Genomic DNA, 27,765 nt, shown 5'->3' on the forward strand with positions numbered 1-27,765 from the left:
TTTTTATGCATTTTAACCACAATAATTTTAAAGCAACAGAGTGCGAAGATTCATAATCAATTTGCATTTCCTGTACATCATGACATGTTTTATTCATGGTTCACCATTCATTTGGTAATTCTTCTGGATCAAGTATAAAGAAATACTTTAAATGTATATCATTATTCGAGTGATGTGTCAATCAAATGATTCGTTTCCATCTATCACTAAAGATTCCCGTTAACATATGAATTAATAGATATGTTCTTCTAGGAAAGCAAACACTGAAAAAGAGCTATGTTTAGGCCTACATGTACATTCTTGTGTAAAGGTGTGGAACACCCCCCCCCCCCCCTTGAAAAAAAAAAATCCTGGATTTGCACATATTGCTTGTAAATATAAATATCATTTAATTATTATTTTAAAGATGCAAACCTGCAACTTAAGTAAAGCAAAATGCGGTCATGATTTATGAGCCTTAATTTCATATGGTAAAGGGAACTGGGAGAGAATACAGTGTGTGTAAAGTACTGTCATGTAGCTCGATAAGTCTCTCTGTGATCTCGGGTCCGTGCATTGGTTGCAAAAATGATAAAAGGAATATAGGTAGAAACTGTTCCTTCACAAAATGTTTGGTACTTTGAAGTTTAAGTTGCAGGTCTTTCAAATGAGACCTCGAACGGGCGCACCATGTCTGAGTTGTTTGCACGCCAGAGAACCTTCACTGCTCAATTGCCCTGAGTATCGTGCGAATAAGTAAAGGTCTAAATTTGAAGCCTTCACCAGCATCAGGTGACCTCTCATACAAGTGACATTTTCCTCCAAGAGACATACAGAACTACAACAATCAATCAATCAAAAAGTTATACTGTATTCTCCTGAACTCATATAAATGTACCACCGATTTGATATAAAGCTGCCATTAAAACATACACGTAGAAATTAAAATAAAACGAAATGTAACAATGACAATTTTCTTAAATATCTAAAATTGTATTTAATTGAAACTAAGTATCCTTACCCTTAGCTTTTCTAGTTTATTTCATCCGAGATTCAAATGTAAATGACCAATCAATTCTATTCGGTTGAACATCCACTCATTTAATGAAAAATCAAATAATATTACAGAGATGCGTCTCTACTGATATGTATTCCAGCCCGGTTTGTTCATACAATTCTTCATCGCATACATCAAGTGCTTGAACAAGAATAATTATTTGTCCGTATCACAGTATAATGCACAGGTACATGTAATATATCATTGTCAATTTCTCCATTTCTTAATTCCCCATTCAATCAAACTACAGTACAATGTCTTCTGATGAATACTATTCCTGCTTGTCAATTAAAGCAAGCTCTTCATGTGCAATTGACCTACTGAATGGAAACACGGTGCCACTATTTGAAGAAATGTCAATCAAGACACTCCACACTGAAATGATTGTGGGTGTGTTATCAGACTTTGGGCATGTGGATCTCTCAAACATAGCAAACCCATATTCTCGATGTCAACTTAGAGTATAGTCATGAAACAGAAAAACTACTTGGCTGGATAAAAAACAGGATGTTGCAGTCCCTCACTATTAAGGATGTATCAAGGTACATAAGCAAATATTTATTTAAATGTATGATAATTTTTTATGTATACCATGTATTGTTTGCATAAAAAATGGAAATAAAAGATTTAATCAATAACTTTGTCAAAGTTATTATAGCCTATTGAAATGCTAGATTAGACACTTCTAAATAACAGAAAATTATGAATGAGAAATTTATTGTTTTGATAAATAAACTAATGTGCCTTTGGTTTCAGTGTAATCTATCCGGTCATGACACCTGTTGCAGCAGCAGTTCATTACTGAAAGAAGGATCCTAAACAAATCAAGTATGTAGTCATAATTATCATTGAGAAAATTAGAAATTCTATGACATCCAGTGTATGTTTTCAAATGTTGTGCATAGCAGCAATGAGACTGCTTGTTTTTATTTTATTCATTTATTTTGTTGGGGTGGAGGGGGGGGGGGGTTCCATGTCCATGATTTAACAAAAACACTAGGGCTGTGTATTGAGCAAAAAAAAAAATTGATACGATGCGATATTTTATTATGTGATATCCGATATATTGGATTCTTTAACAAGTCTATATAAAAAGTCTTATAATTTATTTAATGCATGAATTTTATAAAAACTAATTGTTTTATATCCCATTTCGAAGTTCTTGTCTCACTGTCATAACAAATTACACTTCAAGTTCAAACTTTTAATGAATGTGAAAAAAACATGTTAAATAAAGTTGTCTATGTATTTTATAATATATTTATCTAAGATGTGCTATCTCCTTAATGATTATATCATTATTGATCAATTTTAATTCAAAACAGTGAAAAAATATAACCTTTGGTGATTGAAATTCCCAACTTTTTCACAGAATTAAAAGAAAATCTGCCTGTCCGATACGTATTGGAAGTTCTTTTTTCGATACGATATATTCTTAAATATTGATACGTATTGATTATTCGATATATTGATACAGCGGTAAAAACACATACACGTAAAAAAGACATCACACACACAATTATTTTTAATAAGAGAACTGATGTCTAAACAATAAAAGTTTTTGGGAAATAACATTCTTTGTTCATGTTGTTCATGATAATGTTATGCAGTCAAAATGCCTAACCCATGTAAATTAGTAGGAGTTTTTTGTGTTGGAACACCACTTTTGACATTTGTTTCCCAAAAGTAAAATTGATAATTCTTATTGATATTTTTCTCCTTAAAAAATTTGCCCATCTCCCATTAAAAACACTGAACTCCTATATAACATTTTAATAATATTTATAATGTACAAAGTAGAGTTTTTTCTTCATATAATATTTTTGTAAAATGGAATGACTTGACATGTACATGTATTGAAGAGGTACATTATTTCCAAAAGATTTTTCAAGTTTTTTTTCTTGCATTTTGAATTATTTGGAAAGACACAGTATTTTTAATGTAAAGCTGTATTTACTTTCTTTTATCAAACATTGATTTGATAAAGAAAATGCTAAAGCCCAGTTCCATCCATATGTCATTCCTGCTTCACTAGGTGCTCAGCACTGTTATTTTCAATGGCATTAGAGAGCAGAGCATATGCCAATTCACCCAGACTCAGGGGAATAATGTCACAGAAGTAATGTGTTTAAACTAAACAGAGCCCTGTAGTTTGTTTATACATCCCCCCATACTAAATGGCTTCACGGCTTAATTCACATAGTGTTCAATGGTCAATTGTTTATACTTTCCCAAGATATTATTACATATAACTCTGCTCTTTTTGTATTTAATTAAGCTTATCTGTGTATGAATTAGTACTTAGATTAGAATCAAATGTTGTTCTTTAATTACCAGCAACAGTGACCTTGTCAAAGATCATACTCAGCCATATAGAAACTAAATGTTCTTGATAGTTTTGCTAATTGTTAACTTGAAATGTTTTGGAAAAAAGACAAATCCAATAAAATCTTCAATAATGTACTCTTTGAAAAAAGTCTGCTGCATGCAGGTAGCATACAAAAGGGATACTTCACAAGATTGTGTAAAATAATTGTTTTCATCACTCACACTAACAACATCATAATTCTCAACTAAAGTATATTATATGTTTGAGAGACATCATAAATGCTAAAAAATCACAATTGAAAAATTAAAAAGAAACTAAATACGTGTTAACAGTACCTAATAAAAATAATAATAATGTTATTTCTAATTGAATACTCAATTCTGAGTAACAGTTTCAATAATCGATACTCACATCATTCGATGCTTAACCACAATTTTGTATTTATTTATTCATTAGGTAAAAACGGAGTAAAAAAAAAAAATAATTGAAGAGGCTCATGCTTACATCACATGCATGATATGCATACAAAGGTTCTTATGACCATTGATTAAATATCTTAATTTATTCTTATAGCACTTGTCAAGCCATAAAGAGATTTCTTGATGATTTAAAAGAGTTAAAGAAAATCTTCCTATATTATTTCTCCATAATGAAAGCGGATAAGACAGAGACTATATAAATTGACCTGTAATTTTACAGATAACATGGGCTGTTAATCTTGCTGTAGCTGATCACTAGATTATCAATCCCAAATGACCCACTCTGCAATCCTAGATACAGTGTATCTGTGGAATTCTGATTTTGCTTGTTTCTGCAAACTTGCCCATAAATCACAGAGACAGAATCGGATCTAGCAATTTGGAAAAGGGGAAATATGTGAAAGGGGGGGGGGGGAGGGGGCTTAGATCGATATCCAGTTTATAAAACAGAATGATTGTATTACTCAGTACAAAATATTCTTTAGATGTTAATTTTATAGAATCTTCTAAATCAATACATATTTTTTAGAGTGTTCCAGAGGAAATATGGATTTTTTTCTTACCCCTCTGGATCAGGCGATGTTGTTTTCACGTTTTACAAATATTAATTTCTCATGTTGCTTTGCATGTGTATTTAGTACAGGCATTCTTATATCAGTGAAAAATTATTGAGAGGGACGTTAAACAACAAATAAAACAAACAAACAAACATGTAGACCATATAATATCATTCTCCTCTTGCTATTTTTTTTGTGTGATGATTTTAGTGATGATAGTTAGTATATATCTAACATCTAAAGTTACTTAAATGGTCCTTATTTTTTTTTTTTTTAAATAATCATTATTTAGGCATATACAAATGACCGATATACATTTTTTTTTTTTTTTTTTTTTTTTTTTTTTTTTTGACAAGAGTGTTCTAAGGAACGCATGTGTTGCCTGCTTTTAGCTTCATTGAAGATGTTAATAAATGTAAGAATGGTCAGCTATTTATTTGCTACTATAGCCGCAATTATAGTTTATGCATTTGGCGGCAAATAAAAAAAATCCATGGATAGTAAGCCGGATTGCCATGGAGTCTAACAATCAAATAGAAATATAAATCTCCAACCCCTCAAAGTTAAAATGAATATTAGAAAAAAATGAATTATTAAAAATAATTATTTATCATTAGTTATTTCAAACAACACCGTGTCCTTCAAAAGAGACTTAGACAGTCTGTCATTACTGCAATTGTCAGTCTACATCATCCATTTTGGAATACCGATCCCGATGTATTTTCATAGTACTTTAAAAATTTCAGTTTTTGTGGTTAGTGTATATCATACAATGTCAAAGTACATTGTCAACATGTATAAATGCTAATTATCAAATCCCTGCCTCTCTAAATTCAAAAGACATAAGTTAATTTAAACTGTCTGCAGTATATTTTGCAAAGAAAGTCAAAGGTCAAGGTCAAATGGACTGCTACGCTGGTATTCTTTTCAAAATATTTTATTACAAACAGTGCTTATGCTAAATAGCCTAGACTCAGCTTTTAAATGTCAAAAATAAGTTGAATATCGGCACTGTAAACTATTTTAAAAAATAGGTCAAAGGTCAAGTTCAAGGGTCAGGAGGTCGGTAACCATTGTAAAATACAAAAGACATTGTGCAAAGCTATACATGTGCAAAATATGAAATCCATACCTTTACAGTTCTTGAGATATAAGGTGTGAGAGACGGACAGACGGTTGAACAGACAAACAGACGCTGGGTAAAGTGATCCCAAAGTGCCGCTCTGCTCTGCAGGCGACACAAAAATGATGTCCAAAGTTTTTTTTACAAAGTTTAATTTTGTATTACAGTTTACATACTGTAACAGTTTACTTAAAGGACGTGACTTGGAAACAATTCATTGAACATAAAATTCTGCACTCAGTATTGGAACTGCCCAACTTGCTGACTTATAATAACTGGCAGTGAACAATTTATTCTCATATTTATCCTGTTCTGAAACTCAGCAATCAATGTCAAAACTTGATACCCTCTCCCAATCCAGCCAACTTGATTTGCGGTCAAGACCTTATTACCTAATTAGATCATTGTAGTCATTAACATTTACATCTACCACACTTACAAGGTTAAAATAATGTAAATGTAAATCACTTTTTTGAGGCAAAATGATAAGTATTCTTATGCTATCTATGAATTTTATATCTATCTTATTTTTAAAGATTGCTCTGAAGTGTGTAATGTTTTACCAATAAGAGCATTATTAACCTAAGGGACTGGGAATATATACTTCTATACATTGACCATAGAATGCTGTTTGATTTGCTATCTAGAAATACTTCAATTTTTTAAAGTGCTAAGCATAGCTAAGAATAGCTGCGGCGCTTTAATTTTTGTCACAAGTTGGCAATTTGATTTTGTGTTTTAGGATAACTGCCATCTATGGGCCTTAATATATATTATCTGTGCTTAGCAGGTTGCTTTTTAAAATACGTTTTACTAGCGATACAATATACTATACTATGATTGCTTCGTGTCAAAGGACAATTAAAAGAGCAGTGTGGAAATATAGTTTCTGATTAAGAATTTACGTGGGAAAAATAATTTTCAAAAAAAAAAAAACAACCAAAAAACTCTTAGTTAAAAACAATTACATTCTGCCTTAATGACTTGCAATTGTAAGCTACATTACCTACATTCCTTTTGTCTTTTTAAATATATTGACATTATCCTAATTTTTAAGGAGTTGGAATCGAAATTGTCTAATCAGTTCAATTACAGAGTGTTAAATTCTCTTAATTAATTGTTTCATCTTCTAACTGCAGATCTGTATCTATTATTAGACCCTGACTGATATAAACTTTCAGCAAGTAATCAGATATATCCATATCATCAGCACTGGTCTTCACTGTCCATGAAGCCTGTCCCCCTGCAGTCTCAAGGGATAAATAGGGGATATAGTTGCAAGAGCTGGTTTAAGGCAAATCTCATAATGTTTCCTTAGCATATATGATTGGCAGTGATTGATATCAAGTAATCTGTGAACAGGGCACGAGCAATATGTCAAAGTCAGTTGTATAAAGAATGATCTGGAGAGGGGGAGGGCGTTAATAGACAAATCACTATAGAGTCAATACTTCATTTTTATAAAGACACAGATTTCAGTTTTTAAAGTTTATCTAAAAGGTTACTAATGCAAAGTAAAAATGAGAATCAGAATTAAAGTAAGTTTTTGTAGATTAAAGGAGAATACATATATTAAACTCATGAAATAAATTTGACAACTACACTTTAATTTCTTTGGAAAAGGATAAATGAAACTTTTCCAAATTATGACCTTATAATTATTATCATATATAACAGATAACAAATTAAAACTTGTGAGAGAGATTCTAATGTGATGTCTAAGATACAATATCTATTTCAAAGAAAGGATGAATAAAGATAATTTATGTGAGGAGTATGGGTCTCAATTAAGACGTCACAAAATAAACACTTCTCTGAGAACATTACCTTTTGTTTTTCAAGATTATACATGTATTTTCATAATTCTTAGCAAATAAAATTTCAAAATTTTAATCCAAGTTCTCCATTTTTTACTGTTTTTTTTAAATCTCATTTTAGATGAGACATCATACATAATCTTCTCACCACTATACAAATATTTTCTAATATTCTATCTCTGCTACTTTATCTTTAAATCACAATTTTGAAAATCTGGAGGGCCCTTAATTTATTACTTTATTTAAATTTTAAAATGTGATACTGAATGTGACATTTTTCCAACAGATGATGACCCTAAAGAATTTTTTGATGAAAAAGCAGTTATGAACCTTTGGAGACCAAGGAATTGGATACAGTTTTTCTCCCTATTAGCAGTATAAAGGAAGATGTAACTTAGAAAGAACCATGGTGATCCTCAATGATATGGTTTAGTTTCAGTGTTTAAAATTAAAAAAAAAACCATGGATGTTAACCCAGGTAGACATTGTAGAAAGTAATGTGAATGCCATTCAGTGAAAAGGGTAACATATTGTTTGAAATGCTTTCTAGAAGTAGTAATGACAATTTTGAAGTTCCTGAATTGTATTTTGTAACTAAGGCACTTTAAACTTCCTAATATACTAGTATGTACTAGGCAAGAGTTTTTGTTACAACATTGAATAGTTTAAACATACAATAAAATCAAGTACAACAAAATATTGGAATTCTTGTAATAAGTTTTAACATCATGTTGAATTTTAAATGTTCTTGAAAATGTGTGCAGTGACAGAACAATTATTCAGAGAGGAAGATTATTTTGGGGATTTTGGAGTTTTAATATATTAAATATGGAAGCCCTTTCATTTGTTCTGCAATTAATTTTCCTAGAACTAATCTCAAATACATCATATGTCATCCAGGTCCCTTGAATTCGTGTTGATACATATATACTGTACATTGCACATACTTGTACTTAAGTCAGATATTTCTTTGTGCATGATTGATATAATGCTTTAACATAGCTTTATTAAAATATACTTTTTTTTAAAATGTCAAAATGACTTTTCATATATATATTTTTTATAGTGTTTACGAATAAAAAACAAAAAAAGTTTCTACAAATATGTACTGCATTTCATGTACTAAAGAGGAACGTTCAATGCTTTATGCATGCATAGAGAGGAACGTTCCTCCAATGTGTCATACGTAAACATGCAGTGTAAGATGTTTAAAGATATAGGAAAATTTGAGAGAGGAACGTTCCTCAAATGCCTGATGTTTGATTGCATGAGTTGTCTACAGATATGTGAATTTGAGAGAGGAACGTTCCTCAAATGCCTGCTGTAATAAATTTAAATAAGGTATCAACAGATAGAAATCTGAGAGAGGAACGTTCCTCGCATGTGAATGTCTATAAGATGTTTAGATATAGGTAAATTTCAGAGAGGAACGTTTCTCGAATGCCTTATGTTTGATCATTCATGAGGTGTATACAGATATGTGAACTTAAGAGAGGAACGTTCCTCAAATGCCAGATGTATTAAGATTCATGAGGTATTTAAAAATACAAGTTTATAAGCGAGAGGAACGCTCCTCTCTCTGCCTGATGTGGTAAGATTCATATGGTATTCAAAAATACGGATATATAGGAGAGAGGAACGTTCCTCTCTCTGCCTGATGTGGTAAGATTCGTGGTATTTAAAAATACGAGTTTATAAGAGAGAGGAACGTTCCTCAAATGCCTTATTGTAACAAATAATTTGAAATGTATAAAGAGGAACGTTCCTCAAAAACCTAAAAAAAAAAAAAACACACACCAAAAAGTGAACTTGTGGAGACACATATAAGGTTTTTCAGACCAAAATGACTTCAGATTGTAAAAACTGGGTAAAAAAAAAGGAATTTTGATTTTCTCTTTTTGATTTGGATTGTGTTATATATATATATATATATATATATATATATATATATATATATATATATATATATATATATATATATATATATATATATATATATATATAACCCCCTCCCGTAGAGCGTAAAGAGTTATAAGAAAATTACGATTTTTAGCTTGTCAACATGATTCTCAGAAGGAATATTTGTTTACTGATGACCCCCCCCCCCCCCAAAAAAAAAAAAAAAAAAAACAAAAAAACAAAACAAAAAAAAAAAAAAAACAAAAAAAACAAAAAAAAAAATAAAACAAAAAAAAAAAACCAAACAAATCAGGGGCCCGCGCCTGCGTCTATAGAAAAAGTTGTAGACGTTCTAAAGACGAAAAAGATTCCAGTTGATTTCGTAAATATACTTGAAAAATAGAAAGTCATATTTTAACCTGATATTGAATGCAAAGAATTCGAAAGAGGATTTAACCTTAGGGATAAGGGCAACAAAGTCACTCAAAAGCTTCTAGGAATCATCTGTTAGAGAAACCTGACTCGGAAATGACTGCAATTTTACAATAACTACTCCCATGTATTACAATACTTTAATGTTTAAATAATGAAATAAATTCTTTAAAAAAATCAAAATGAATATCGATGATACATGCCTTTTAAATTTTATCGGGAATAAAAAAAAATCTGCAATTTTCAAAATAAATACTAAATTTTTTAACAACAAACGGAATGGCATACAACGTCATGTCATGTGGCATACAAGGTCATGTCATAGAAGAAAGGGAAAAGAAAATCTTTATTTTTTCATTATGATGATGCATATTTTGTATTATTTTATCGATCCTTATTAATTTAGTAGTCCATCCCATGCACAGTTACATCTGTACATAGGTACGGTATACAAATTGTAACAGATTCTCTCTCTCTCTCTCCCCCTTTCCTTACTGGAAATTAAAACTGTATCAAAATCGAGGGGGGGTGTAAATAATTTAGTGTTGTCAACGAGTACCCGGTTAACCGGTTAACCGTCGAACGATGCGAGTATCGGTTAGTAAAACTGCTACTCGGTTACTCGGATATATAGTATTTTACATAGTTATTTTCTGTTATTCAACGTAAGTCTCAGTCTAGCATTTTACAAATCGGTCTGTTTTGATTAGTATTTTACAGTTTATCGAATTCATGGCTTTGATTGCCAAAGGTTTACAAGTTCTGAGAGCTTGAGTTAATTATTATTACCTCACATAAACTTATGCTTGTCTTCATTACAAGATTAAAGAAGATGCCGCCATATGCATCAAAAGCATGGAAATATTTTAAAAGAATGACTGAAATAACGTCCGTGAGGTGTAAAATATAAGAAATGGAATTAACATACTGTAAATGTATTATATTTAGCGTGTACGATGTTTGGCGGAAATGGATTTTTGAATAAGTTAGCGTATATTTGATTTAGCGTTCCGCCAAAGCTGCTAAAAAGAATACACAGCCAAATGTAATACGTTAACATTATACGGATGGGACAACAAATATGCATAACCACTTCAAACTGAATTTAACTCTGAAATCAGTTATGAAAAGGACATTCCTAAAAAAGAAACCATTTATTACGTATTCGAGAACGAATTTTTTAAGAGGATATTGTGTGTTTGTAATTATAAACAAAATTCATATGCAGACTGGTGCATCTGTGTTTTGTATATACATGTACAGGTATACAAGTCAAATGATGAGATAAATATAGAAAGTGTAACGACGTTATGCAATGTATATTATAGTTACTTCTGAAGTATATATACCGCGAACAAAAATATTTTAGGTTTAAAGAAAATCCATTCGAGTAATTGTATACTCGATCGGAAAAGTAAGCGAGTAATAACCGGTTACTAAAAATCGTCCGATTTGACAACACTTGTAAATATTCTAAAATAAATAATTTCCTCATTCATTTACAAGAACTTTTATTTCTTTTTCTCAGACCTTTAATTTTGGAGTTTAATCAGTTGGTATGTTGTAAACATTTTTTGCGCATGTGCAATGCTGCGTTCCAGACTTAAATACGACTAGGTATACGCCGCTTCGTGAAACGCAAAATACGCCCGACTATTCCTGGAAGTAGACTCAATTTTGTCCAATACCTACAACGTTTTATGAAACGGGCCCGTGGATCATTTCGACGTCTGTTTTCGTGAAGTGTTGGGTTTGAATAACAATGATGCAAGTAACAGCGGGTTCATGATAGTGTATTTTGTGTATTGTGTGTGTTTCTATGTCTTTCTATATTTACTCATTATAATAAAAAATGAAAATCACTGAAATTTGCAGTAAAAAAGGTGCTCCAAAATTGCAGGGAAAGTCTAAAGAGAACAAGTTTGGAGTGGCTTCTGTCCTTTCTAGGTAATTCCAGGAGTCCTCTTCAATTTTAGTTAGAAATTTTCACTTCTCAGTGCTGGGTATCGAGGACGTTTTGATTCACTGCGTGTTTTATACATCATACGACAATAGGCAGATAATAGACTGGAATTATTTAATTATTTCGGAAGTTAAATCTCACCCAACTCCGGTAGGAAAAGTGTATACAGTGAATAGAATAAAATCATTAGCATCTAGGCGTCGGAAGCAAATTGAAAGTTGGGGGCTATAATTGGAGTAGATGGGGGGGGGGGGGGGCTAAACCAAAAAAAAAGCTAAGCCACAGTTTTCAATGCCTATAATATGTATATCTTGCCAAAAATGTGGGGGGTGGGGGGCTAAGCCCCCTATAGCCCCCCTTCCGACGCCTATGTATAGTGTGAACCGAGGCACTCCCATGTGTTCAAGATTTCGAGTGTCATCCCTTGTTTAAAATATCATTTAAAAAAAAACTGGATTTCAGTGATTTCCGATTTTTAATATAATTAATGAATTCAAACACACAAATCACAAATTACACTATCCCAAAACTAAGCCCCTTTGACTAAAAGCAATGTATCTTATAAGCAAAAACCTTAGCAGATGATCGAGTGCGAGAGGTTTTTTTTTTTTTTTTTTTTTTTTTTTTTTTTTTTTTTTTGTGCAAAACTTTCCATTGATTAAAAACCGCTGTGTTTATGTCTTACAAAACAAATATCTGGTCAGTTGCTGAAGAACTCTTTACACATAAAAACAAGCGTATATTTCTTAATCCAACATCATGACTCGCCCTTTTACTTTAAAATATAAAACATTTTATGTCATTAATGATCTATTTTTTAATTAATTTATATGATTTAATATTTAGGTATGTATGATATAATTGTGGGTCATTAATTTGTATATAAATAATGTTGCGGGATCAATGTACAGAAGCGAGTATATTGTTGTGGGTCAGTATATAAGTATCAAGATATTTTAGGAATGAATTTTATAGCTACCCAGTTTGTACGGTATAAACTGGGTTTAGGCAGTTTACGCTTTATAAACTGCGAGGTGGTCACCTTTCCAAACCTTTCGGTGACAATTCAATTGACTAAATGGCAGAGGTTCATCCTATGGGCAGGTTATAATGCATGTATCGGATAATTATGGGTCATTTATATATAGATAGGGTGCGTATCATTACCGCTTCATTTTCAAAATTGTCATTACCGCTACATACTCATTACCGCTACAAAAAAGGTTACATTACCGCTACATTTAAAAGTATACATTACCTCTGCATTGCCTCTTTCGTTAGCCAGCGGCTTATGATTTAAAGTACAACATATACATAGATAAGACCTGGGGGTCGTAACATAAAGGGTACTGAAGTCTAAGACCATCCTTAAGTAGGACTTAAGACCGTAACTAGAAACGTGCTAGGATTTGACAATCTTAGTAAAACTTAGGCGGCCGGTAGAGGTGACTTAAGTATGTCTTAACTTTCTTAAACATATATTGAGAACTATTTAAGGTTGACTTTATATGTTAAAACATCCCTCTATTTATATCATGCATTAAAAAAATTTTTCTATATTTCAATATACTGGTATAAGAATTTTAGTTTTTCGTCGGGGGGAGGGGGGATTCATCACTGATTCCAATGTCACTCTCCAAATGACATATACATGTAAATGCAAAATATTATTTTTGGGATACGTTTGAAACATTAGTGGGACCTAGGTTATAAACACTAATCATTAAAAGTAAATTGTATACAGTAATCATGGATTTGTTTGTTCACTGTGAAAAAATGAGATGAAATGATTTTAAAAATTGTCGGCGAATTAAAGGATGATGACGAGAAAACCGATAAAGATTTTCTGTAAATTAGATTGAATGTAGCAAGGATTCAGACAGGGTTCACTACCGTTAACGTTCGAGAGAGAGAGAGAGAGAGAGAGAGAGAGAGAGAGAGAGAGTTGTTGATACATGTAAGTTGGAGATATACGAAAAATTATTTTTCGAGAACAATTCTTTTCCTTTTTTGTGTGCGAGAATTTGTCAAACGAAATAATAACAACAAACGGTAAACTGAAAACATCGCAGTCTCGAGTGATAAACAATATTCACGCATTTACAATGAACCACTAATGCCACGTTCTGACCGTGCAATATTTGTTTTCAAATATTTCGAATAATTTAAACAAAATTAACTTTAATTAAATACGAAATCTAATCTAACCTAGCTAAAACCGATAGGTAAGGACGTCAACTTTAATATATATGTGATTAAAAACGTAACTAAATCATTTTTACAAATATATATAGATAAATTGAAAAACTAAGATGATTCATAACAAATATTTTGAACATAAGTTTGACTAAGCTAAGACCTAGCTAAGTCCGTTTTTTGTTACAGTCCCTGAAACGCTCTACTTTCCCACTTGAACGGTGAGCGAACGCTGAACGAACGGTGAACGAACGCTGAACGAACGCAGAGCGAACGGTGAGTGAACGATGTGTGAACGCTGAACGCAACTTGGTGAACGATGTGTGAACGGTGAACGGTGAGCGAACGCAGAACGCGAACGGAGCGCAAACGCGAACGCAAAGTGAACGGTGAACGAACGGTGAACGCAAGATGAACGATATATTCGGAATGCCTCTGATCTTTTCCTTGCATTGAAACTATTTTATTGTATTATAATGTCAGGGGCCAAAAAAATAATAATAAATAAGTAAACCAATAAATGAATGAATAAATAAGTAAATAAAATGAATTCTCCAAAATTGTCCTAAGAAAGACGATTCATGCACATTAAGTTTTTAATCACACGATTTTTAATGCATTAAAACATTGCAATTGTTGCCGAACGCTGAAGTATAAAAGATATTTTTTTAGTTGGAAAATAAAAATGTTTATTCTTATTTGATAGCAAATCAGAGAAAACTTCTGACTTATAGAATGAATTAAAGCGATTGTAACATCCATTCATATATGTATCTCCGTGTCAAGGCGATTTCATGTGAAGTAATAAAAAAATTAATTACAAAGGTCAGTGGACGTTTTGCATTTATACGCTCGTATTTTAAATTTTTAATACAATAATATATTATGTGTCATTTCTATTTTTCATGCTGATTTATTGAGCAGACTTCTACATGTATCTGTAGATGGCCGTGATTATACTCAGACAAGATAATACAAAGATACATATTCATATTATTTGTTATAAATTCAATTTTCAGCACTTGATATTTAAGTAATATGCTGTTATAATTTTTATCAAACAGAGAGAGAGAGAGAGAGATTCCGTTTTAGCCCCCCCCCCCTTCCTTTCAGGCTTCACTAAATGTTTGCACATATATCAAACAATAACTCTGATATTTTTTTCTAAATATATTAGACAGTGAAAGTAACTTTTTTTTTTATCAACAAATCATATCCATTTTGACATATTCGTTTTTATTTTCCTGCTTCAAGTTCACACGAAGTCCACGTGCTTGTCCTGTCAATCAAAATCATTCGACACTGTGCAGGTGTGAAAGTTTCGTCACATCGAAGACGAAGTGCGAGTATTTCCAACAAGTTATAACATTTATTTTTATCATTTCTAGATTAGATATCAACATTTGAATAATTAGTGAATAAAATATATTGGGCATTAACACTTGAATTTGAAACATACTCTCTGCCAATTTCAAATACCACCACCGACACGTGTACATTTTGAACTACTATTGTTTTGTGACTTTTTTAGATGCATGTTTGTTTTGAGACTGAATTTTTTGTTCTAAAAAAGACCTTAACTTTTTTTAACAGGTTAATTAAAATTTTCTGGAAATACAGTACTGACTAAGTAACCGATATAGGGGAAAAGGGGGGGGGGGGGGTATTAATCATATCGAATAGCAAACATATAAAGTTACGGTGAAGAAAGATTTGTTTCTCTATAACTATAGACTTTACATACATGTATTATAGTAGCGAATATTCTGTAGTGCATTACATTTTAAATAAATATTTCCTTTAAACACACTATCAATTTAATTCGCTCCAAAGATAATAAATTAACAGGATATCCGCAGTACTATGTATAACTCTCAGAACTAGTTCTATCATATTTTCTGTAGTAATGAATAAAAAAACGCGTTAGAAATAAATATTTTCGTAATTTTGCTGCGTAATTATTTGACTTGGATAATTATATCTCCATTAACGATTTGTCGTCTTTAACAAAACATCAAAATGTTGCAGTGCTTGAAGTATTTGCACATTGGCCTTAGTTAAATTTAATATTTCAGCATCGTTCTACAAAGGTACAGGATGTGCTTATAACAACATTTTTTTTCCAGAGTAATTTAATAAATAACCTAATAGCTAAGTTAGAATAATAAAAATATATATCTTAGATATTTTCCCCCATGAGTAATGATTCTTCAAACACGATATGTTAGTATTAAATTAAGAAATCTGTAACTCCTTACCTACAAAAAGATAAGTCCTTTCACTTGGGAGTTCCGAATAGCAATGACAACTGAACGATAGGTGAACGCTGAACGCAAGTTGAACGCAAAGTGAACGGAACGAAGAGCGAACGCTGAACGCTTTGTGAACGGTGAACGCGAGCGCACGGTGAACGGTGAACGCAAAACTGTGAACGGAGAGTGAACGGTGAACGCACGGTGAACGAACGGTGAACGCACGCTGAACGAACGGTGAACGAACGGTGAGCGAACGGAAAAATGGGAAAGTAGAACGTTTCAGGGACTGTACGGGTTGAAACATACCTAAGTAGTACTTTGCAAGCTTTATGTTACGACCTCCTGTTTTCCCTGCCAATCATCGGAAGATGAAAGTAATACTTTTAGTAGGACTTTTTCAACTTTTAAAATCTATTTCATTTCATAAAATTTTAGAAAGTGTTAAAACCGAGCATTTTTCATGGATAGACACACAATAACTAGGAGAGCTTTGGAAACCATTTCCTTGATGTACTCCAGGAAATCGCTTAAATGAATTATAGTAAATAGAACTTATATTCTGTGCCATTGCTGGCTGATTCGATATGTAGCGGTAATGAGTTGTAATCGGCAATAGTTTTATTGATAAAATGTAGCGGTAATGATCACCCGAAATTTCGACGAAATGTTGTGGTAATGAGTTGAAATTTTTCCTAATGTAGCGATAATGTTGACCTCCCTATAGATATAGAATATTATGGGATCAAAGTACAGGCAACTATACATCATTCTGGGTCAATATATTGATATAAAGAACATCGTAGGATATGTACTTTTCCATCTATAAAATGTTAAAATCGTTGTTGATTTGATTACACTTCCCTAAAATCTTAACGCGTGATATTTATTACTGAAACTCCACGGTTCACATCATAACGCACCTTCTTTATAGTAACATTTAAAAGTCATTTTTCCTATAAAATGATATACTTGAAGCTTTCTTTCATATCTGAATAAGAATATATATTTAGATAGGTCTATATAAACTTTAGGAAGAACACAACTATTGCCGGTACGATTAAAAATTATAAAATTAATTACCCTTATTTTTTTTGTAGATTTATACAACGTAGTGCATTAAAAACAAAAGCTCATACATGGCATGACATACATGTAAATAAAAAATGCGTTACAATCTGATAATGATTCACTGCAATTAGGCTATAAAATCTAGCTGTTCCCAATCATCCCTGCAATACTCATGGGAAAGTATATAAAATATTGTGGGTCACGCGCGAAATTCTGCCAATCCACAGAGTGGTAAGATTTCATATATATATAACTGCATTGTGGGTCATTTCTTGAGTGTGTAATTAAGGGTCAAAAAAATTTTTTTTGTAAAAAATGAAAATAGTAGCTATATTATTGTCATAAACAAATTTTTAGGCACATGGTTTGTGGGTCAATATATAATGACCCAGCTGCGATACCCACAACGTGAGTGAAAAAGACGCAAAATAACCCACAATCCGCACGGCACAAAACTGTATATATATATATATATATATATATATATATATATATATATATATATATATATATATATATATATATATATATATATATATATATATATATATATATATATATATATTAATTTTACTACATGTACCGGTTTAAGCAGAGCAAGTCGCATCTATTCCACTAATCCAAGATGGAAGGGTGGTTAAGTCAACGAGTTAAGCTGTTACAGGTATTATTCTTAATACAACGAAGGAAATGTAAATTCTCATATCACATGTAATTATTTTGACCTCAGTTATGTTGGAGTATTGTTTATAATATACTCTCACATTACGATAGCTTGACCAGGAATGTAATTTCATACAACACAAGGGGGTCTGGAAAAATCGTATCAAGACCTATATCTCATTCCGTAAAAAAAAAAAAAATTATAAAAGACTTCCACAAACATTTCTGACCATCAAAACGGTGTAAATTGTGTACAATGACGATTGTGAATTGATATGTTAACAGATAATCCCCCCCCCCTTCAGCCCAAACTGTTAACACGTGTTAAGGTATTCAAATTTACTAGTACTCCATAAATGGATCATCATTTACATTTTGACATAAATATAGCATCACCAGCTGTGATATATTGATATAAAGAAGAGACGTTAAGCTTAATTCCACGAAAAAGCTTATGACAATCCCTTTCTTTCGATAATTCTCCTAAACAATACATATTTTCACGACACACTGTATAATTCAAGGGAAAGTAACTATTTTCTTCGCAAGGAATGAACATTGGTCAGTTAGTACCATGTATTAGGATATGTTCGTTGAGAATCAGATTCAGCCTTTTGTTATACATATAGCCTTTTTTAATGTATTACAAAACATCTATATAAAGCATTCTTCGTATATAAGACATATGAATATACTTCCTTTTCTTCAAAATTTGAACTGTTTATTTTCAGAATGTGATGATGGATTTTTTGGAGAACAATGTAGCATGATTTGTGGACAATGTAAGAACTCTGAGGAATGTCACTCGGTCAATGGAACATGTTCAAGTGGTTGCTCCGCTGGATATGAAGGACAGTTTTGCAATAAATGTAATGAAACACAAAACCTAAATGTATTCATAAATGTATATACAACATCGCATATACAACATAAAACATAGTAAGTTATTGAAACGCATGTGTTGTTATTGTAATTACGAAGATTATTAATTTTCATGTTTTATACTGAAGCATGCAGCGACGGATACTTTGGGCAAAATTGTGTCAGCAAGTGTAATGATACATGTATAGGATGTAACAGGACAGGTGGGCTTTGTGATAATGGATGCTATCCTGGCTGGAAAGGTGCTTACTGTCATGAAGGTAACAATACTAGATTTGATTCTGAAAAACCGATTTATTTAAAGAATAAAGGTTTAAGATATTATTAAAACGTTCAAAAACATAAAATATAACAAAAAAATTAATTCATACTATTTTTTTTAACATACCTATAGAATTCAAGATTGAACTCGGAAAGCAGAAACCGAATCACATATATCATTATATAATAGAAATTTGTTTTATAATTGCTTTTTTCCAGTTTGCAACGGAGGATTCTATGGAAGTAATTGTAGTATGCCTTGTGGATACTGTGTAAACTTAAAACAATGCCAGGCTATTAATGGGACACGTATGAATGGTTGTGATGAAGGATATGAAGGGACTTATTGCAACAAAAGTAAAGCAGTCATCAGTGTAAAATATATATTGTTGAACAATTACTGTTTCTGTCTCCTATCATTTTCCATATATAGTTGTAAGAGTTATATTGTGTTACAAAATGATTTTATAGCCTGCGAAAACGGAACATTTGGACACAACTGCCTGGAGACGTGCAACAGCACTTGTTATGGCTGTAACAGAACAAATGGTAAATGTGAAACTGGGTGTCATCCAGGATGGAAAGGAGATTATTGTCATGAAGGTAAATTACGTCAGAGACATCGTTTCATACTTACACGTATTGTTGTATTTTCCGTAATTAAGATAATTTTTCCCTAGTTTCATGCAGTTGGAGATGTTTGAACATGAAAACTGAATACTGTTAGGCAAATGAATTTATAATTTTCTTCAAACTCTTTCTACCAATCTAAAAGAAATAAAAGGAAATTTTGTCTGAAATTCCGTGAACTATTCGATTATTAAAGGTTATGCACAACTCTTCACGCTCAACGCTAAACCTCATTTGGGGCATTTAATTTTCTATGCAATGTAGGAATAATTTGCTACAATTTCTTGCACAAATGATTTAAGAATAAAATAGAAAATCGTATCTTTTAAGTTTGATTTCAAGGTAACTTGTATGTCGGAAGTAAACCAAGTTGTTTACCGATCTTTCAATTTTAAGACTAAATTCACGTCCTCTAAAGAGTTTTATCCGAAACACTTTCCAATTCGAAAGAACTGAAAATTGCATGAAAATCACCAACTTTAAACACTTTGTACAATGCATTCCGTACATTACAAAAACTATTAAACTTCCAGAATGTGATGGTGGACTTTTTGGAGAGCATTGTGGTCTAAATTGTGGATATTGCAATAATATCGAAGATTGTCACCCAATAAATGGGACGTGTTTGAGTGGATGTTTTGCGGGATATGAAGGACAATACTGCAATAAAAGTATTTCAAATACTATTTTGAATTGTACATTAATATGGATATTTCATTTGAAATGTATTAAAGTCAAACAGCAATGCTTTGCAATAATAAGCCCAATTACTACTAATTTATTGTTTATTAGCATGCATAGACGGATTCTTTGGAGAAAATTGTGTCAGCATATGTAATACAACATGTAAGGGATGTAATAGAACAAATGGGCTTTGTGAGAGCGGTTGTTATCCTGGTTGGAAAGGAAAATTCTGCCATGAAGGTATAGACCCATAAAAGTATTTCACAAATTCACATTGTTTTATGATTTTAGATACAGTTATTCTCTACTTTAGTGAAATTCGTTTAAAGAATTGTCCTCCTGTTGATTTTGGTATTCTTTTATCCTGTAAACTATAAAGATATTCTCATGTCATCAAATTTTGAAAGAATAAAACAAAAATAAGAAAAGTTTGATCTCCAAAGAGATCGTTTTCTTCTGCTTTTTTTTTAATTTCACAAAATTTCCCTTTATGACGTTCTTCAAAAATATTTTATCATGTAAAAATTCAACATATGCCTTTAGGACGCCAATTCCAATCAATGAAATTCCAAGTGGAAAAGGTTATTTTAGTAATTAATTAAATGTGATTTGATTACATTTTATTACTTTAAAAGTCTAAAAACAATACCATCACATTTTAGTTTTTATTTTGAATGGTTTTGCAACGAACAATAAAAAAAACGAAAGGAAAAAACACAAACATTTTAAAGCATTTAACTTCTGGATGCTGTAGTGCGAAAGATTACAAAATAAATGCCAACGTTTTGCTAAATGCAGTGCATAAAAAATCATAAATGTGTCAAACTATGCATGTAGTTCCAGATTTGACGAAATGCAGTGATCTAGGTGCTCTTGTCACAGTAAGAAATAGATACTGCATTCTTTTTTTTCAATTTGCTAAAATATTTTTGTATTTTGTGTGAATCATTATATATTTAAATCATTTCAGAATGTAATGATGGGTTCTTTGGCGAGTATTGTAACATGACTTGTGGTCATTGCAAGAAGTCAGAGGAATGTAGACCAATAAATGGAACGTGTTTGGATGGATGTTCTGGGGGCTATGAAGGGCAACTATGTAACAAAAGTAATTGAAATACATGTACATTTCAAAGAGAAATTAAAAGAGGGGAAAAAATACCCTATACATTGAATAATGGATTGCAAACATACAACGGCATTTTCATGAAAAAATTGTTAATAAAAGAAATAATTTTGGAATGAGATTTTTTTTTCATTGAAAACGATACCTCTTTCCAATTATGTATATTCGAGATAACAAAGTTCACATAATTTACTTTATTTTTAAATGGCTATGAAATAATCATATTTCATTTTCAGCATGCCGGAATGGATACTTTGGAGAAAACTGTGTGTACAGGTGTAATGATACATGTAAACAATGTGACAGATTTAGCGGTGCATGTGGAAGTATATGTCATCCTGGTTGGAAAGGAGAATTCTGTCATGAAGGTAAATGCCTTTACCTTCAACCACCGTTTGTTATTCATACAGATACAAGTTGATTTTCATTTTACAATTCCATAAAAACCTGCACAAGCATACAAAACGAAACGCTTCATTCGTAACACGTACATAAAAGTTCCACGTTAAAAGATTACATAATAGTTATCGTGTTAACTGCCCTGTATATGTGTAACTGAAGCACAATTAAAAAGTATTCAAATCACAATTTATCATAACACACCTGAGAAATGTTACATAATATAGTTGTTGGTGAAACGCTACCTATTAACCATAATTTCCATTATTATTTGTAGAAGTAAGAGAAGTGTTAATAGTTGTGAAGTAAATGGTAATTATTATTGAAGAAAAGTTTAAGTAACCACTGTTTGTATATTAATTCATTATCATTATCATAGAGTGCGATGAGCATCGGTATGGAGATGGTTGTAATGAGACCTGTGGTAAATGTGTGGACAGCGAACCTTGTCATCACGTCAATGGTTCCTGTGTTAATGGTTGTGGATCTGGATATCATGGAAATAAATGTGATACAGGTAGTGTAAAGTAGTAAATGAATTATACTTTCAAAAATCCCTTAACTGCAGCCGCAAATTTTATGGTATATTCATGAGGAGTATTCACTACAAATATACTCTAAATATTTTGTTTTGATATCAATCAGCGTGTGAATTGGTTTTCTTCTAGTTTGTGAATTTGGGTTTTACGGACCTAACTGTAAAAGTGCATGCAGTACATTTTGTAAAACATCACGTGACTGTCATCACGTGACTGGTGCCTGTAAATTGGGTTGTATATCTGGAGTGAAGGGGAGTGAATGTCTAGAGGGTTAGTATATAATAATTTTTAAAAAAATTCCCAAATTTAAGAAATATTTTACTTTATATGTATTTTTTTTTACAGTCCAAGACTACCAGATATACTTCTTTAATGTTCTTGGTGCACTTTGCTTCACTCTCTTTGTTATCCTGTTGTGTGTGCTCTACAAAATAATTCAAAGGTAAAAAAAACAATGTTCAAGTATCCTTAAAGTTCTTATTATTTATTATAATATGTTTAAGTTTTATAGTTATCTCTAAAAATAGATTTTGTTTTCCTGCAGGATAAATCACACGAGAACAATGACAAATAAATCATATTTTGTCAGCGACTCTTCCATTCCTCAGAATGAAGATGTGTCTTTGCTCAAAAAGGACGATCAGCCCGTTTTATTGAATCATGAGAATCCAGTGATGCTACAATTGGAAACACCTTCCAACTACGACACTAAGCTTTAGAAAGTTAACTTATACGAGAAACTACTTTTTCCGCGAATTATTTTGTTCTTTATACATAAATAATTTTCTTGTAAAAAAAAAATAAAATAAAAAAAAAAACAGGTACATATAGATAAAATGTTGGTTATGATATTTTTTAATTGTTTTCTTCTTTCTTTCCTGTTCATTTGTTTTCAGTATTTTACAAATATGTAGGTTACATGTTTTATAGAGTTGTTAGTCTAGAATTTGATGATAACAAACCAGTCTCTGTTTACATGGTGAAACCCTTTCAACTGCCCAAATGCAAATAAAAGATAATATTTCCTTTAACCAGAAAATGTTTAACAACTTTTACTCTTAAAGGTGAACATGATTAAAAAAAGTAATTTGCCTGCCATATTTCTCTTATCCTGTAGTTACATGTACATCTGAGGTTCAGTGTAATCACTGTTAATCTGTGTAGACGGGCGTTTTTTTAAAAAGCCATTGTAAAACATTCGGTAGCGACACCAAAAAACTTTCAATAGTTGCACAAGTCAGTGCAGTACAAACACAAATACACGTAAACTGCAATTAAATGTAATCATAGGTGATGCTATATAACCAACCCGAACGCGTGAGGTCCATACCACACAGGTACCCGTGACAAGAAAGTAGCCAGGTCGAATACGAAAAGTATACCCCAGTTGTTATATCGGAGATAGGAAAACTAATATGGCGTAGGCCTATTTACGAGTCCTGTTCAGCTGCAAGTTAAGAACAGCAAAAAAAATCTATTAATGTTTCCATAGAGTCAAATAGCATTTATAAAAGATAGGAAACGATGTACATGTATGTCAGAAGAAAAAAATAAAAATGTTTAATTGCTATACAAACATGATATTAAGAATAAATTTATGCTGCCTGAAATATATCTGTATAACAAATGTTGTGTTGAACATATTGTTCTTTATTTCTTTAATGATATTTGATAACATTATGTAAAAATGGTAATAGAAATTTCTAAATTATATAACATTAAACTATTTCGTGATAAGGAGGCCCTGGTTTATTCTTGTTCACGATGCCGTGTCAAACCTAAGACGTAAACCATAGATAATGGCCGTTCCTTCGTCATGAGCACAACGTAGTCACAAGTCATTCGGATATGACCTTAAAAACGCCTGTGTCTCGGTAGACGTTGGGACGATAAAGAGGCGCCACTGCTCAAATGCCGTACACTGCTTGAAAAAACACCTTTACAAAACTTTACTTGCAAAGTAAATCTCATTAAAGGTGCTCCAAAAAGCAAGGTCATCTTTGTATTAACTTTACAAAAAGTAAAGGTGAAAAGGTAACCTTTACTTACACGAAAAGGTAATTAAATCTAACCTTTCACCTTTAATGCTGCATTAAAGTTTATATATATATATATATATATATATATATATATATATATATATATATATATATATATATATATATATATATATATATATATAATGAAACTTTTTAAAATCCTTACTTGAATACTGGCTTTTGTATAATACACTCGTACTTAATTATAAGATTTCAACAAATGGTTTTTGACTTTCAATAAATAGGTATCTGATGTGTCTATTGTGTTACCCCCACCCCATTTTGTTAAACTTGATCTTACTAAAAATACACAAATTTTCATGCGTTATATCAATTTCCAGTTGTATTTAGTATTAGAGATTGTCATCTACAAAATATAAAAATTTATACTATTTTTGTATACTGTAGACGGAAAATCACAAATGTAAAGATGGTACCAGATATCAGAATATAGATATAATAAACTTTAAAATTCCCTATGACTTAACCTTTAAGTTATCTGATTTGCTGATATCTGATAGATGGAGAGCTCTTTTTTATTTGCTTTTAGTTTAGATATATTGAAACCTTTTCTGTTATAATTTCTGCTTTATAAATATCTACCAAAAACAGTTACAAACATTACAAGATTACATCTTTTACTAGAACAGGCAATAAAATGACAAAGAATGAAATAAAAAAGGTTAAAATACAATACAATATTATTCATCCTTTATGGTGCATGTACACGTGTCAAAACTTCACAGTTTAAATGGAACTAAAAATGCCTTACTCAGTTATTACTCAAGATCACTGATGAGAAACTACACAACATAAATCAGGCAAAGTACTAGTATTTCCAATTTAAACTAATAAAGGCTATCTAATGAGTATTTATGTACAGGTTAATAATGTTGACATCTTGTAAGCATAATCGTGTAATTTACATATTCACAAAATAAAGAAACAAAATGCTTAAACATCTATTAGAATATAGGTTCAGAGGTAGTTTTGCAAGATGCTTAAGTAAATGCATGTGTCCAGCTTCATGCAGTGAGCCTGTTTGAGCTTGACTTTATACTTTGGATTAAATGTGATATGTGCATTGTGTCTGTGGTAGATAATGTTGGCATTGTGTCCATCTTCACACGCCTTGGAAAATATGTAACTGGTTGTGGTAGATGCTTGAGTGCTTGCGTATGTGTCCAGCTTCACACATTTTCATGTATGTGCTCGACTTCACATGCCTTGGAAAATATGTAACTGGTGTTGTGGTACATGTTGTTATGTTTGCATATGTGTCCAGCTTCACACATTTTCATGTATGTGCTCGACTTCACACGCCTTGGAAAATATGCAATTGGTTGTGGTAGATGCTTGTGTCCAGCTTCACACATTTTCATGTACATGTATGTGCTCGACTTCACACGCCATGGAAAATATGTAATTGGTTGTGGTAGATGCTTGTGTGTTGGCATATGTGTCCAGCTTCACACATTTTCATGTATGTGCTCGACTTCACACGCCTTGGAAAATATGTAATTGGTTGTGGTAGATGCTTGTGTGTTGGCATATGTGTCCAGCTTCACACATTTTCATGTATGTGCTCGACTTCACACGCCTTGGAAGATATGTAACTGGTGTTGTGGTAGATGTTGTATGTTTGCATATGTGTCCAGCTTCACACATTTTCATGTATGTGCTCAACTTCACACGCCTTGGAAAATATGTAATTGGTTGTGGTAGATGCTTGTATGTTTGCATATGTGTCCAGCTTCACACATTTTCATGTATGTGCTCGACTTCACACGCCTTGGAAAATATGTAATTGGTTGTGGTAGATGCTTGTGCTTTTGCATATGTGTCCAGCTTCACACATTTTCATGTATGTGCTCGACTTCACACGCCTTGGAAAATATGTAACTGGTGTTGTGGTAGATGTTGTGTGTGCTCGACTTCACATGCCCTGGAAAATATGTAACAGTGGTTGTGGTTAATGCTTGAGTGTATGCATTTGTGTCTTGCTTCACACAGAGAGAAAATTTTTGTGTGCTCTTTTCTACAAGATAATGATTATTTAAATATACTCCGAATACATCCTCTAAAGAAATGGATAATCATAATGAGTTACATACTAAGTTCCTCTGTGCACAATATACACAATTTTACTGAAATTAAACTTGTGCAAAAACTCTCTTGCTGAATAACTTTCATTATTATAAATGCTTGAATGTTCATCTATAAATTTTCAGATATTTTCTAGTCTGTGTGTATATGTTTGATCACAATGGCATCCATATTTGATTCCCCTCTCTGTCATCTTTTCTTGGTCACCAGTTAATTCAACAGTAGGATGGATACTCAGATTTCTTGGGTGTTGGACAAAAGGAGTGCTAATAATAAACATAATCTTCGAAATTATAGATAATAACATCCATTTCTTTTCCAGGTTTGCATAAATTAGTTATCTTTTGAAATTAAAGCACATCTGCAATATCCCTGAAAACTTGCCAAGATACTTAAAATGTTTGTAGCATGCTTTAACTACTTTAATTTTATTTTTGGAAGTTTAGAATAATAGAAAAGCAAGTTCATATATAAAAATGAAATGTAAAAGATCTTAATAATGAAGATTCATTTACACAATGTGATAACACATTGAAGTCAATTCCTCACCTGACTTGCTCGTAATTTATCTTCATAATAGAGTTGATTCTATGATGATCACTTTCAATCATTTAAAAAAACTTCTTCATCTCAAACTATCTGAAGGTCTTCCATCTTCCCAACTGCCACTCACCCAAAGTGTACCGAGACTTCTGACCTGTATAATATCCAAATTCAAGATTAAAATAAAAAAAATCTCTTCACAATATTGGTCTCTTTAAAAAATGTGAGAAAATAATTTTAAATACTTTTCTAAAGATGGAATAATGTAGTGAGTACCTAACAATGTTTAAAAATATTTTGATCTCTGTACAGTGATAACATATGAAAAAGTCATGTCCCTTGTAATTGAAAAAAACTTCCATTCTTAAGGACATTACCCAACATAGAAATAATGTACATTTGTCTCTGGCACAACCAATCCACAAGAGACATTTCCATACTTAGCACCATGCATTAGCTCTCCACTCTTTGTTTCTACAAAAGATAAATTATGAAAAGGTAATTTTTTGACTGTTAAGTCTGATTAATTATTTTCCAGCCAGTGATGAATAGAATATTTGATTTCCTTAATAATCAGGGACATATTATTCATGTTTATCTCAAATGAACAAAGTTTGATCCCCCCCCCCCATTGCCACTACAAAAGGAAATAAACTGACCCAGAAACTCTTAATTCAGTGAGGTAAAGGAAATAATGGCATCAGACAAGGAAAGATTATTAATCATTTTTTCAGTTGAG

General features: G+C 31.8%; 1 protein-coding gene and 2 long non-coding RNA genes across 3 annotated transcripts; 2 read left to right on the top strand and 1 right to left on the bottom strand.

The window, feature by feature from the left end:
- Positions 1 to 19,280: 19,280 nt before the first annotated feature.
- LOC133203209 (uncharacterized) lies at positions 19,281 to 20,461 on the top strand. The gene is made up of 3 exons (XR_009723355.1): positions 19,281 to 19,317; positions 19,432 to 19,563; positions 20,383 to 20,461. It is a non-coding gene; the product is annotated as an uncharacterized LOC133203209 (long non-coding RNA).
- An 818-nt stretch (positions 20,462 to 21,279) lies between these two features.
- On the top strand, positions 21,280 to 23,158 carry LOC133203174 (protein draper-like). Its single transcript, XM_061339014.1, has 6 exons — positions 21,280 to 21,382; positions 21,637 to 21,768; positions 22,179 to 22,316; positions 22,468 to 22,608; positions 22,684 to 22,780; positions 22,883 to 23,158. The coding sequence occupies exons 1-6, from the start codon at positions 21,280 to 21,282 to the stop codon at positions 23,055 to 23,057; spliced, it is 786 nt and encodes a 261-aa protein (XP_061194998.1). The 3' UTR covers positions 23,058 to 23,158.
- Positions 23,159 to 25,795: 2,637 nt separating this feature from the next.
- Positions 25,796 to 27,563, bottom strand: LOC133203201 (uncharacterized). Its single transcript, XR_009723346.1, has 3 exons — positions 27,404 to 27,563; positions 27,033 to 27,180; positions 25,796 to 26,749 (listed from the first exon to the last, which is right to left on the bottom strand). It is a non-coding gene; the product is annotated as an uncharacterized LOC133203201 (long non-coding RNA).
- Between the last annotated feature and the right edge of the window lie 202 nt (positions 27,564 to 27,765).

This window comes from Saccostrea echinata, unplaced genomic scaffold (genome assembly GCF_033153115.1).
Source record: "Saccostrea echinata isolate AGI-Se365-2 ecotype Australia unplaced genomic scaffold, CSIRO_AGI_Sech_v1 ptg000048l, whole genome shotgun sequence".
NCBI classification, from domain to species: Eukaryota; Metazoa; Mollusca; class Bivalvia; order Ostreida; family Ostreidae; genus Saccostrea; species Saccostrea echinata.

What these genes read in the sequence shown, in the direction of transcription:
- LOC133203174 (XM_061339014.1), top strand. Translation starts at nt 21,280, where the DNA reads ATGACTTGTGGTCATTGCAAGAAGTCAGAGGAATGTAGACCAATAAAT. An exon ending in AGGGCAACTATGTAACAAAA is followed by an intron (nt 21,383 to 21,636) that starts GTAATTGAAATA and finishes TTTCATTTTCAG; the next exon opens with CATGCCGGAATGGATACTTT. An exon ending in CTCTACAAAATAATTCAAAG is followed by an intron (nt 22,781 to 22,882) that starts GTAAAAAAAACA and finishes GTTTTCCTGCAG; the next exon opens with GATAAATCACACGAGAACAA.